We start from the raw sequence: 12941 nt of genomic DNA, 5'->3' as shown, positions 1-12941 counted from the left end.
ATTATTTGCTATTCTCTCCTGTTATTTGCATTGCATTAGAAGCGCTAAACAAGATTGGGGTCCTGTTGGGTCAAGCGCTGCAGCAATAAAGGATGAACCAGGAGTGATTCACCCCATGATTTGCTTGTAAAAAGAGAAGGTGGTTTTCTTTAATTTAGTCTTTGTCATGTATATTGCTCTAAATATAGTGTTTGTCGGGTGATTTTGTGGGCAGGGATCAAGAGGAAGCCAGATTTGCTTTTAGTGTTTGCAGCTACAGCATAGCCAGCTCTGAGGAACAGCATCTAAAGTTTTGGTATTGTCTGCTGTAAACTATTCCTCTGTGCAGACGCAGCGCTTTCTTCAAAACAGCAAAAGTACAATAATACAGTCCTAAAGATTTGTCAGTGATACATGTCTCATAGAAGTAATTTTCAAGTGGCAAGTGTTCTGATGATGCTACAAGGGCTTTGTTTATGGAGTGGGTCTGGCAGACACTGTAGAGTTCATATAAATTATTGCTTGGTTTATTATTAATGAGAAACATTCATCTGGATTCCCCCTCACTCCCCGTTTTTGTCAAAATTCCCTTAGAGACCTGGTTTTGCTACAGTCCAGGCTCTGTTTCACAGAATATAGCTCTTGCTGGATGGCGTTAAGATGGATCCCCTGGCCAACTGAGAAAGCTGGAGGTCAAGGAGGTGATTTCCTGCTCCTCCTTTCCACTCCTCCGAATGTACACACACACATACGTGCACACACGCACACATACACACCCACACATACACACCCACACATGCACATTGATGCTATGTGCCTTACTCCTGTTCCTGCAGGAGTCCTATGCCCACATGGTGCTTCATCAATTGGGTTCATGCAGCCCTTATTTAAGGGCATCTGCCCATGTCTTTAATATTTAATTCTTGAAAAAATTCAGGGCTGGATGGGCACCTACAAAGACATCTCTGCACATGCAGTTACCGCCTCCGGATTTTAAAAGGGGCCACAGTCAGAGGTTCCATATCCATATTCCTTTGTAGCAGCTCTGCAGATACAAAGATTGGGTGCCAAACAGATGGCAAAATATAAAAGCAGAAATAAAATCTATAATCTTGTGGATAAAGGGAATAAGGAACAGCTATTCACAGTTTCTCAGGATGAAAGAACTAGGTATGCCTGGACCTGCCAAATACTTTGTTTTAGCAAAGCAAAGGAAGCACATTTCCCCACTCAGTTACTACCCTAATACCAGCACAGGGTGAAAGCCAGAGATATAAACAGGTTCCAATGGATTCAAAATATAAATAGGTGCACAGTAGGATTTAGTGAAAAGTCATGTAGGTGCCTGCTAGAAAGGATTGTTCAGTTGTGATCTCTACCACTGGCAATATGTAAGCACTCAATGTATACAAGCTAAAATAGTTTGCTCTTTACCTGCCTGTTTCTTATTCTGATTCCCTGGGCATCTGCTACTGGCCACAGTCAAATGGTCCTTGCTCTGAGGCAGGATGATAGTGGTTATGCTGGTCAAATGGAAGAGCTATCAGATTTTTTCCCCCACCTTTGTTTATTGGTATGTGTCTGCAAGTTTACCAGACAATCCAGCATCTATTTTAGAAACAGAGAAGTCTAGAAGTTTAATGATGTCTAAACTGGACAAGGAAATGTACCGGAAGATGTCAGTGGCTGCCATGCTGCTGCGTTCCAAGGTCTGGCTCTTTGGGGCTGATAGCAGTGTTCCACAACTGAGCTCCTCCAGCTGGATCAACACCAAATTAAATTGGCACATCTCCTTGGGACATCAGTGATCTGGGGCCCTGCTGCCACTCCCACTTTTGTCTTCTTTTTTTCCAGTGAGGAAGGCTTGTTACACTGAGAAAAGCCCTATAATACTGACAAAATGAGTAACTTCTACCAAAAGCTTCCTGAACCCCAGAAGATGCTAAGATTTGAATGACCAGGGAAAACAGTGATCCAACCTTGATCTCCAGCTTGCAGCTGAATATTCATTCTTAATTAATGATACAGAAAAAAGGAGACTGACATGAGGATAAAGACACTGGCAGACTGTAGAATTTTGAGGGAGAATTTAGATAAAAACACAAGAAGTTTTTAGAATAACAACCTTTTTCTTATTCTAATAAGGTTCTTCCTTGATTTCAGGAAAAAAAGCAGCTACTCCTTCTTTGCTACTGCCAAGTAATATGTACTCCTCTCTCCCTATATATATGTGTATATATATATATAAATATATATATATTTGTTTTAAAGGAGGCAGACTTTTTCAGGAAAACTTAAATCTCAGCTTTTAGAAATCAACTCTATGTTCAGTCTTGAAATATTTGTCAATGGTGTTTCTAAAGTACACAATCAAATCTCTAGTCTCCAGAAGATTTTCTTTTTTTATCCTCAGAAACCAAAGTTTAACGAGCATCTTACTACATTTATTACCAGCTGTTGCCTGGACTGTCCTAATTCTTGCAGTGCATGTTCGCAGGCAACTCCATTCCTGGAACCAGTTCTTTTTCTGTATTTCGACCCAAGCAAAAAATAGACTGGTTTTCTTAGGTGTAAAATTATCACTCCCAGGCCATGGGGACCCTTCAATGTTTTTTAGTTTGGTTAGCTATTTTGCATTCAGATCATTGTTTTCACCACTCACTGTCTCTCTGTTCGACCAGCACGTCTGAGCACTGTAGCCACCGGCATGCAGCCGGTTGTCCGTGGTGGAAACCTTCCATGCATGCAAGTAGGGGCACACAAACAAATCCGTGTTTGCACACATGGGTGTTCTTATGCATCCAACAGAAATACAACTTGGCAGCTGTCAGAAAACACCACAGAAACAATTGGCAGTTGCAGGCAAAACAAATAACACATCCAAGGGCTAATACTGAGAATCACATAGGGGATTATACCCTTAAAAAGTAATATTGAGCAGATATATAACTTGTGGTAAGGGCTGGTGGAAATGGGGTGGTAACTAAGTGTTGGTGATGGAGTGCAATCCCCAAAAGCACAGTTGGCAGGAGTGTGCATCCCTGTTATTTGGGCAAAACCAGAAGGTGATTCAGACAGCAACTGTTGCCAAAGAAGGAAAGGAGGATGCTTCTCCAAGACGTGTGTGGCTATTTTTATGGATGACAAAGTTGCTTCTACACTCCCAAAATGCAGGCTAATAAAAGCAATTGTTTTATACTATGTACTCTGTTAGAATATAGTTATCCTTAAAGGGATTTTATTGTATTTTTTCCAGACCCAAAGAGTTCATGTGAAACATTTTGTTCTTCCTATATTCTACTTGAAAGAAAAAGGAGCTTTAAAAACAACTCCAAGTGTTCAAGAAGATTTATCTTCTTGCCTCTCTGACTGCCAATTCCAGATATTTGTTCTTCAGAGGTTTTCATTGTTCTCCACCATGCCAATTTCTTATTAGATGAAATAGGAATTAGCTCATTTTGCCAAATTTAGGCAGAATGTGGACTTGAAAATATTGATGTTCAATGCTTTTACTTTCTTGTGCAAATGTGTGAATATTCAAGCCTTATATACAGTATCCACAGGGGCTCTAACTTGAGCAACATGTGCTTTTCCATTCTTAAAGTTCTTTATCGTCTCTGATTACTTTTCATTTTAATTATTTCATTTAGTAATTATTTATGAACATTTTTCAAATGTAAACTTTCTCTCTTCTGCCAAGTTGGTTTTTATAATTCCAAGAGATCATAAACGCTTACCTAGCTGCATGAATATATGTATAGATCCCTTTAAAAATAATGCTATGATCACTGAAAGCATAAAATATTACTTGTTTGACTCTTCAGATGTGTAGTATGTAAATTTATATCTATCTGTGTTCAATGTAGTGTATCCATGTCTACAATATCTTAATAATCATGTATCCAAATGGATCTGTTAAAAAAATGTACGTGGGCAGGGTTGATTCCCATTTTTTGTAATCCTGCATAACTCTATCAGTATCTTTGATTCTGTAGACCAACAAACTTACCAGTAAGTTCAACAGGAGTTGTCTTCAGCTCTAACTCTGGTGTCCTGGTCCTGCTCCAAATAGGCATTATGCCAGGACGTGGAGCAGACTGCAGTGGTGATGCTGATGGATGATCACCCCCTATCCCTAGACAAGAGCTATATATCCAACTTCTATTATTGCACCGCTTGGTAGCATTAATATAGTTAAACTTGGGATTTTTCTGGATCCTATCACAGATGTGGCAAATTTATTGACTTTCCTTTCCAGTGACTTTATCAGTTCCTTTTTCTCTGCACCTCAGAATCCAGACCAGTATTTCCTTTGGACAACCCATCTGTAGGCTCTCTTCGTGGTTTGTCAGTGATATGCAGGTGGCCTGCATCAGCTTCTCTGTAGATGCAAGCGCCACCATTCTCTTTGGGGGTCTGAACAAGATCTTCACTGCTCAGAAATCCAGCTGAATTTTCCATCACTGCAATGCATAGTAATAGGTTTTAGTATTGAGAGAAATGGTTTCATTTCCAGGATGCTCTACAAATGGCACTCATGCATCCTGTCAGTTCTCATGTGATGTACGAAAGCATTTCATTCTCAATTTAACACATTGGGAAACTGAAGCAATTTATTCAAGAGAACAGAGAAAGCAAACCTGGTCCTGGTTAAAAGCTCTCCATGCCTTCAGTAGTCTTGCCTTTGACCTTAGTGGGGTTTGGATTAGTTCCTGCAAGGTATGAAATTAGATGTCAAGAGTTATTGACTCAGTTCTCTTCAATGTACCTCAGCACAGTCACCTTCTGGAGGCACAGAGTCCCAGCACACCTAGAAGGACGTTCGGGAGTGTTGGCCCCCAGCGCTCTGCTTGTGCTGTTGTAGATTGATTCCAGTTGTAAAAGAAACTGATGACAAAGCCATGTACTTATTTAACACAGACAAAGTTACTTACAAAGTCACATTTCCTTGAACGTGGCAGGAATTAGTGGCAAACAATTTTCTTCCACTTAAATCACAAACCTGTTTTGATTAGCCTGCAGTCTAAAAGCGCTTCCTCTCAGGTCCCTTTTGAGGCCATGTTAGCAGTGTTTGTGGACATGAGTTTTCCTTGTTGCCATCTCCCTTAGATTTGTTTTTCTCTGTATCTTCACCACTACCAAAGGAACATTCAGAAAACTGTGCCTTATTGAAACCTGCCATCTTTCCTTTGAGTGAGAGCATGTGTCTGTGGTTTGGGCAGAGTTTGCTGTTGTTTCAGTTCACTACTCTTTTAGAGAAACTGAAAAATATCTAGTAGTTGTCTTAAAGAGAGAACAGCAATGGTTATATATAACTTGTGGTAGCAGTCACCAGGTGACAATGTTTTTCCTTGGCTGTCACATAGGACCTGAAAGATGCATACAGGACAGGGAGAACTTGCCCTTTGGTCCCTCTTCTTGTATGTTTCCACCTGCTCCATCCTTGCCTCAGAACGCTATGGGTCTATTGGGGATATTGGATTTAGTATGAAATTTCATATCCAGCTAGGACTGTAGCTGATCCTACATTCGTCCAGAGGGATGGATGAGATGCCTCCCTCGGCATCTTTCCAGTCCCAGTTTTCCCTGATCCTAGGAGAAGACTGGTATGACATCGTGCGTTGAGTGCTGTTGCGGTGCTCTGCTTTGCGTGCTGCGGAGCTCTGCGGGCCGCTTCAACAGCGAGTAGTAATGATGGACTTCCACCTGCAGCAGGAGAGTGCTGCACGGGATGGACCGCTGTGACTGTCGGAAGTCTGACTTTTAAAAATGAGATCAAGCAAATTAGCATAGGCTAAGGACTTCTTTGAATTGCATGTTGCCCTTTCACCTCTGACTTTATCTCCCAGCATTCACTAGCCATGAATATTTAATACAGCCACCACTGCATCCCATGAAATAAATGACAGGCTCTGAGTTTCAAAGCTTAATCTGAAAAGCAATGCATATACGTCGATGTTGAAGAAAAGCATCATACCCAGAGCAAATCCTTTTTCATAAGTCCACTTATTAAAAAAAGTAATGTAATATGAGTTTTCATTAATACTAGTCTTCAATAAGCCTAAAGCAAATCCTTGCTTGCTATGCGCTTGCTACGCTTGTTGTACAGAACTGCCTGAAAGTGATGAAGGCTCACAGTCAATGTGTGGAGAGCAGGGAGCATGTGGCCAAGACAGATACAACCTCTATTGGAGTAGAGGTTCTCAATCCTCATTTGTCTTTCCTGGAGAAGATGATTATGGATGTTTCACCGGAATCATAATGCTAATTTCCAGCCCCCACAGAGTGCTTTACACCTGCAAAGTGCTATAAAAATGTGAGCTAATCCTCACCACTAAGTGAGTATTATTGTACCTGCTTTGCAGATGCAGAAATTAAGGTACAGAAAGGTCAGTGGGCTGACCCAGGGTCACATAGCTTCTCAGCAGCAGATTTAGGATGAAGAAACAGGCATCTCTGGTCACATTCCATTGATCATGCTGCCTCGTAGCAAATGTAGCTCAAATTTCCTAAATATATATATATATAAATCCTAGAGAAGGAGTTGTTTCCCTCTTTGCTTCTTCAAAACAAACAAGCTCCCGAGCTACCAAACCCTGCGTTTGCATGTATCATTAAATACTTTCCAGTTGCTAGCCAGAAAACTCAGCAGAAAACCTGTAGAACACCAAAGTAACTCTCTTCTTTTAAATAATTGATGATACCAAATAGCAGCAGTGTTATGCCAACAAAGACATCAGTCTCTCAAAAGAGAGACTTGTTTTTAACGAAAGAAAATTTCAGAAGTTGGCTCTCAGTTCATCTGAAACATCTGCTTATTACAATTCTTGGTCTTACAGCACTGGTGCTCCCCAGTAAATCTTTCAGCTTTAAATAATATGTATGGAAGTCTTGGCAAAGAGATCAGGAAGGAGAAAGAGTAACATTTGCCAAATATGCATTTTACTTTATGGGGTTGTAGTGGTATATTTTAATAATACATGTGTTGAAGAGAATCTACTAATCCTATTAAATAACAGGACAAGAAGGAATTAATTCCAAGGTTCAAAAAGACCCCATTCTACACAGCTGAAACTTTGTATTCCAGGGTAAAATGGTTAGAAGTCTTGGCTGACTACACTTCTATAAAACAGCCAGAAATGGATCTTTCTCTGTAGTGTTCGTAAATCAAGGTCACTTATGTGAGAAGGCTATGTTGTGATAAATCTGTCTGACAATTAGATGGAGAGGGCATATCGATGTTAAATTACATTCTTAGTACACTCTGGTCAGAAAGCAATGTAAACCCAACAGTAGCATTATGAAACAGAAAATTGCATTCCAGATAATAACAGATATTCATGGTGCATGGTTTTACACTTTAATGTGCTGTGTTTTACTCAGTCATATTAATATTTTAAATTATGTAACATTCCCTTCTTTATGCATAGTTTATTTTTTTAACTGAAAATGCACCTCCCTCTCCCTCTCCTTCTCCTTCTCCCTCTCTCCTCCCTATTGCTCTGCCTTTTCCCTTTTCCATTTTTCCTTTTCCCTTCTCCTTTTTTTAACAGTGATGCTTGAAAAAAAAAGCCTAAAGCAAAACTGTCTGTGCAAGAAAATAGTAACAAGTGGTTTCAAGATTTATAGCCCAGGATTTTATGCTATATATTTACAGATTCAATCTGTGTACCAGGCTTTGATCCAAGCCTTAGCATGATGACTGGAATCACTCCGATTAACCCAATGATACCAGGCATGGGGTTAGTGCCGCCACCACCACCAACAGATGTGCCTGTAGTCAAAGAAATAATTCACTGCAAAAGCTGCACTCTCTTCCCTCCAAACCCAAGTAAGTGGATCTGATGAAATAATGTTATTTTCCTAAATATATTGCATGAAAATTTTTTTATCTAATAAAAATTATAATTTTTAAATACAGTGTAGGCAAGTATGGTGTTTCCTTCTAAGGTCTACTCTGTGTGTAAAGTGTGGTATGGTATCAGAGCATACTTATTCATCTCTGTAAGGTCATGTAAAAAAACCTACTCAGTTTGTACAAAAAAGAAAAATAATTACTTAAACACATCTAACAGAGCCTGAAGTTCTACACTTCTCCTGGTAGAAATCTGACTTTCCTTTAGATCAGAATGTCACAAAATATAGTAATTATAGGGTGCTGATCATCTCCATGCTCCCCTTCAGGTGCCCACAGTTAGATGGGAACAATCTGGGCTCACGTCCCTGAACACAGCACCTAGCACCCAAATGCTGGCTAGCTCTGGTCCCTACATGGGGGAGGTAGAGGGAAAGGGGGACTACGGCTCCTCTCTTACTGTTTTGCAGGGGGCAGCATGCGGATGACCTGTTTCTCCTCTTTGAGAGCTGGGACCTGGCTTCCTTCTGCCCCTTCTGGGACTTTGTGCAAATGGAAAACTTTTCCCACTGAGTCACCAGCTCAGGCACAAAGCCTGATTTTGTGTATGTTAGCCCCAGGAGTTTAGTTTCAGAGCCATCAGACCAGCAGCTTTCACTATCACTGTGAAGACAAAAGAGAAAATTAAGCAAATAGTCTGGTGCTCTGGATTTGCAGTGTACCCAGATCATGGTTTAATCAAACTGGCTGTGTGTGTGAATATGTATATGTATGTATATTTTAAGGCTGTAACCCCATTTCCTGTGTTAAAGGGCCAAAAAACTAAGTCATATGAATCAGATTCCTTCTGAGAGAATTACTTTTAGAGGAATACTCTAGTAATCTACATATAAACAAGGTGAAGTGTTATGACAGAGTATATTTTTACACAACCTTCAAAAATTTAATAGTTTTCATGATTTAAGTGTGTATATATTTTAGATATATATACACACACATAAAAATAACATTTCTAGCCACTCCACTTCATGACACTTGTAAACAGCGAGGTTATCCTTCCCATGTGCTGGTGTCTGCTCCATTATCTGGCAACAAGACAAAACAGATAACCGGTAGAGCATCTTCATCATGCTGTCACTTCGTTGTGTTTCCCACTTTGTTTTTCTGTTTGCTGTGCTCTTGTACTCTGAGACAGAAATGAAATTATGCTAAGACCAGGGAAAGGTGTCTGTCCACCCCATGTGCCGGGGGTGTACGCAGCATGGGCTGGCTTGCAGAGGGCCCGCACACTTGGCAAGTGTGGCAAGTGATGGGTATGAGCCAGAGATGGTGAAGTTCAGGCTTTGAATGTACTGCACCAGTGCTTGAGATCTGTGCTCGGGTCAAATCAGTTGCAGAAGCTCCCCTGCTTTGAAAGAGAATATTTTCTATTTTTTGTGTGACTGTGCGGGCAAAAGAAAGATCCTTTTAGACCTTACTGTCTGTCCTGGAGAACAGCCCGCAGTGGCAGGAATTAATCTCTGAAATGCCACCTAAAGCTTGAAAAGGTTTAGATTCAAGTAATCAGTTTTGGACAATCTCTGCAATATTCAATTATTTTGCTTCTCCCTCTCTTCCACCTCCATGCTATGTCAAATAACTGTTGCTGTCCAGAACTGATTAGGGGAATGAATAGAGCCAGTGGATCAAAAGACAAATTTTGTATTCCAATGTGATTTCTGTTTTGACTTAGATCTTCCACCACCTTCAACAAGAGAGAGACCTCCTGGGTGTAAAACAGTGTTTGTTGGAGGATTACCAGAAAACGCAACGGAGGAAATTATTCAGGAAGTCTTTGAGCAGTGTGGAGATATAACAGCAATTCGGAAAAGCAAGAAGAATTTTTGTCACATTCGTTTTGCGGAGGAGTTCATGGTTGATAAAGCCATTTACCTTTCTGGTACTTCACATTCTTTAATGGATTTTCCTTGCTTCTCATTTGTATTTTGTGATGCTAATGTTTGCTTATTTTCTTAGCTTTTATCTCAGCAAGTCTTTCTTGAGCTCAGTGACTGTAGCTTGGAGTGGCAAGGGGCAATTCTGTATTTCTCTGTGTCTGCCAAGACTTGTGCATGGTTTTGTATGTTGCTTACCCGGTAGCAATTTCCTGCCATCCCACAACAATGCAACAGAACCTGAAATTCACTACAGAACAATCTTATTTTCGATTTACACAGGTTTCTATAGTTTTCCTCACAGGTTATAGAAAGAGGAGGGCACTAGGCCAGAAACGCTGTTGTTTTCCAGTGCCAATTTCTCTGATAGGCTGGCAATTTCATTGGCATATTTTTATAGATTTGCAGTGCAGTCTGAATAAAGTCTGCCTTTATGCGTGCATATATTCAGCTACTGCATGGGTTAGATTCTGAGCCCCATCTGTAAGCTACGTTTGTTGCCTCACAGGACAATGAGTGCCACAGAAACTCAGGTGTAAAATTTCAGAATCTCTTTTATTTTCCAGCAAAGGAACAGACAAAAAACCCCTCTAACTTACAGGGAAAAAAGAAAGGAGAAAGACGAAAATCAATTCTGCTTTCACATATCAGGCTTCAGTGACTGTCAGTGCCCTCTTAAGGTTACAGGCTTCTTCATATGAGGATTGGCTTCCTAACTGAGCCCTTCTTCACCTTTCTGAGCTGGATCTCATCCCCTGTATGTATTTGTCTCCGCAGGCTGGTTCATCTCTCTTTCTGGGTTCTGGGGAGACCCACAAGCGTTGTTTTGCCCCGCAAGTGTAGTGTAACACTTTCACCCCACATGCAAGGTATTCTGAAATAAAAAAGGGCCAGGGACTGCTCTTTGGCCAAGATGAGCTGACACAGACTGGCTTACAGCCACCCACCCTGTGGAGGGTGACCTCAGAGGGACCCACTGGGACTATCCCAAATGGAACCTGGGAGGCAGCTAACGATTAGGGATACCTTGTTTGGGCTCCCACCCTGAACATCTTCTGTTTAGCAGTAAGGACATAACCTCAAATGTCCTGTAGGTGTCTGTAGGAAGCTCACACAGCTAGAAACAAGTGGTCTCTCAAATCAGCATCAACTACATCTTAAAATGAAAGAAAGAAAGAAAAGAAAACACCTGAACTTTTGAAACGTGGTCAGGAAAAACCTAGCTCCTTTATTTCACAAAGGTTTTTGTGTTTGGTTTTGTGTTGGTTTTTTTTCCTAACTTGGCTGCTTGCTTTAAATATCTGTTTGAAGAGCTACAGAAAATTGTGAGTTTTATGAGGTCTGTATAAAGATTTATTTGAAATATTGCTGTATTTTCAGGTTTCTTCCAGATATTCATTCCACCCTGTTTTTTTCTTCCTTATTTTTTTATTTTCACTTCATTTCTTCATCCCTCCTCATCTTCTCTTCCCAGTTTCCATCCTTCCTCTTTATTTGTTTATTCACTTATTAGTTCCATAACGCTGTAGTTCATTGGGACAGATTACAGCCATTGCAGTAGTAAAAAGCAGTAGCACATTTTCCAACTTCTGTCTAGGGGGCCCCATCTTCACCAGTAACAGAGCAGAGGAGGGGCTCACCAGATTCAGTATGAGCTGTTATTACTGTATATGATAAAAAAAACAGTGGCAAGAAAGAGAGCATAGAAAAGCTCAGAAACGTACAGGCTGCCACCCTGGGCCAGAGCCAGCATCCCTCTAGCTCAATTTCCTGCTTCTCCATAAGATGAAGAAGACGTTGTGCTGTAAGACGAGCAGGCAGGGGAGAAGACTGGCCTGGCTGAACAGAGAGCTTTGGCTGGAACTCAGGAAAAAAAGGAGAGCTTACCACCTTTGGAAGAAGCAGCAGGCAAGTCAGGAGAACTACAAGGATGTTGTGAGGTTATGCAGGGAGAAGATTAGAAAGGTGAAGGCCCAGCTAGAACTTAAACTGGCCACCGCCGTTAAAGATAACAAAAAATGTTTTTACAAATATATCAGCGACAAAAGGAGGGCCAGGGAGAATCTCCCTCCTTTGTTGGATGCGGGGGGGAACATTGCCACGAAGGATGAGGAGAAGGCTGAGGTACTTAATGCCTTCTTTGCCTTAGTCTTTAATAGTCAGACTGGTCAACCTCAGGGTTTTCAGGCCCCTGAGCTGGGAGATGGAGATAGGATGCAGAATGAAGCCCCAGTTGTCAAAGAGGTGGCAGTCACCGACCTGCTCCTCCACCTGGATGCTCCAGATGACTGGAAGTTAGCAAATGTGACACCCCTCTACAAGAAGGGTCAGAAGGAGGATCGTGGGAACTACAGGCCTGTCAGCCTGACCTCAGTGCCGGGAAAGGTCATGGAGCAGATCATCTTGAGTGCCATTAGGTGGCACGTGCGGGACAACCGGGGGATCAGGCTCAGCCAGCATGGGTTTATGAAAGGGAGGTCCTGCTTCACTAACCTGGTCTCCTTCTATGACAAGGTGACCCGCTTAGCGGATGAGGGGAAGGCTGTGGATGTTGTCTACTTGGACTTTAGTAAGGCCTTTGACACTGTCTCCCACAGCATTCTCCTGGAGAAGCTGGCTGCTTACAGCTTGGATAAGTGCACTGTGCGCTAGGTTAAAAACTGGCTGGACGGCCAAGCCCAGAGAGTGGTGGTGAATGCAGTCAAATCCAGTTGGCGGCCGGTCACGAGTGGCGTTCCCCAGGAGTCAGTGTTGGGGCTGGTCCTGTTCAACATCTTCACTGATGATCTGGATGAGGGGATTGAGTGCACCCTCAGTAAGTTTGCAGATGACACCAAGTTGGGTGGAAGTGTCGATCTGCTGGAGTGTAGGAAGGCCCTGCAGAGGGACCTGGACAGGCTGGATCGTTGGGCCGGGGCCAACTGTGTGAGATTCAACAAGGCTAAGTGCCTGGTCCTGCACTTGGGTCACAACAACCCCATGCACCGCTACAGGCTGGGGGAGGAGTGGCTGGAGAGCTGCCTGGTGGAAAAGGACCTGGGGGTGTCGGTTGACAGCCATGTGAACATGAGCCAGCAGTGTGCTCAGGTGGCCAAGAAGGCCAATGGCATCCTGGCTTGTAACAGGAATAGTGTGGCCAGCAGGACCAGGGAGGTGATAGTGCCCCTGGACTA

At 42.0% G+C, this 12941-nt stretch overlaps 1 protein-coding gene across 8 annotated transcripts in view; it reads left to right on the top strand.

The window, feature by feature from the left end:
* Positions 1–12941, top strand: part of ENOX1 (ecto-NOX disulfide-thiol exchanger 1) — a 369896-nt gene that overhangs the window by 254629 nt on the left and 102326 nt on the right. For all 8 annotated transcript variants that reach the window (XM_087756887.1, XM_087756894.1, XM_087756890.1 and 5 more), the window contains 2 exons: positions 7637–7810; positions 9567–9773. In XM_087756887.1, the coding sequence (XP_087613013.1) occupies positions 7637–7810; positions 9567–9773 (381 nt within the window). The remainder of the gene's footprint in view (positions 1–7636; positions 7811–9566; positions 9774–12941) is intronic.

Source organism: Nipponia nippon, unplaced genomic scaffold (assembly GCF_047370975.1).
Source record: "Nipponia nippon isolate SJK-2023a ecotype South Korea unplaced genomic scaffold, ASM4737097v1 scaffold_2, whole genome shotgun sequence".
NCBI classification, from domain to species: Eukaryota; Metazoa; Chordata; class Aves; order Pelecaniformes; family Threskiornithidae; genus Nipponia; species Nipponia nippon.
This window is presented reverse-complemented; position numbering and strand designations above follow the sequence as displayed.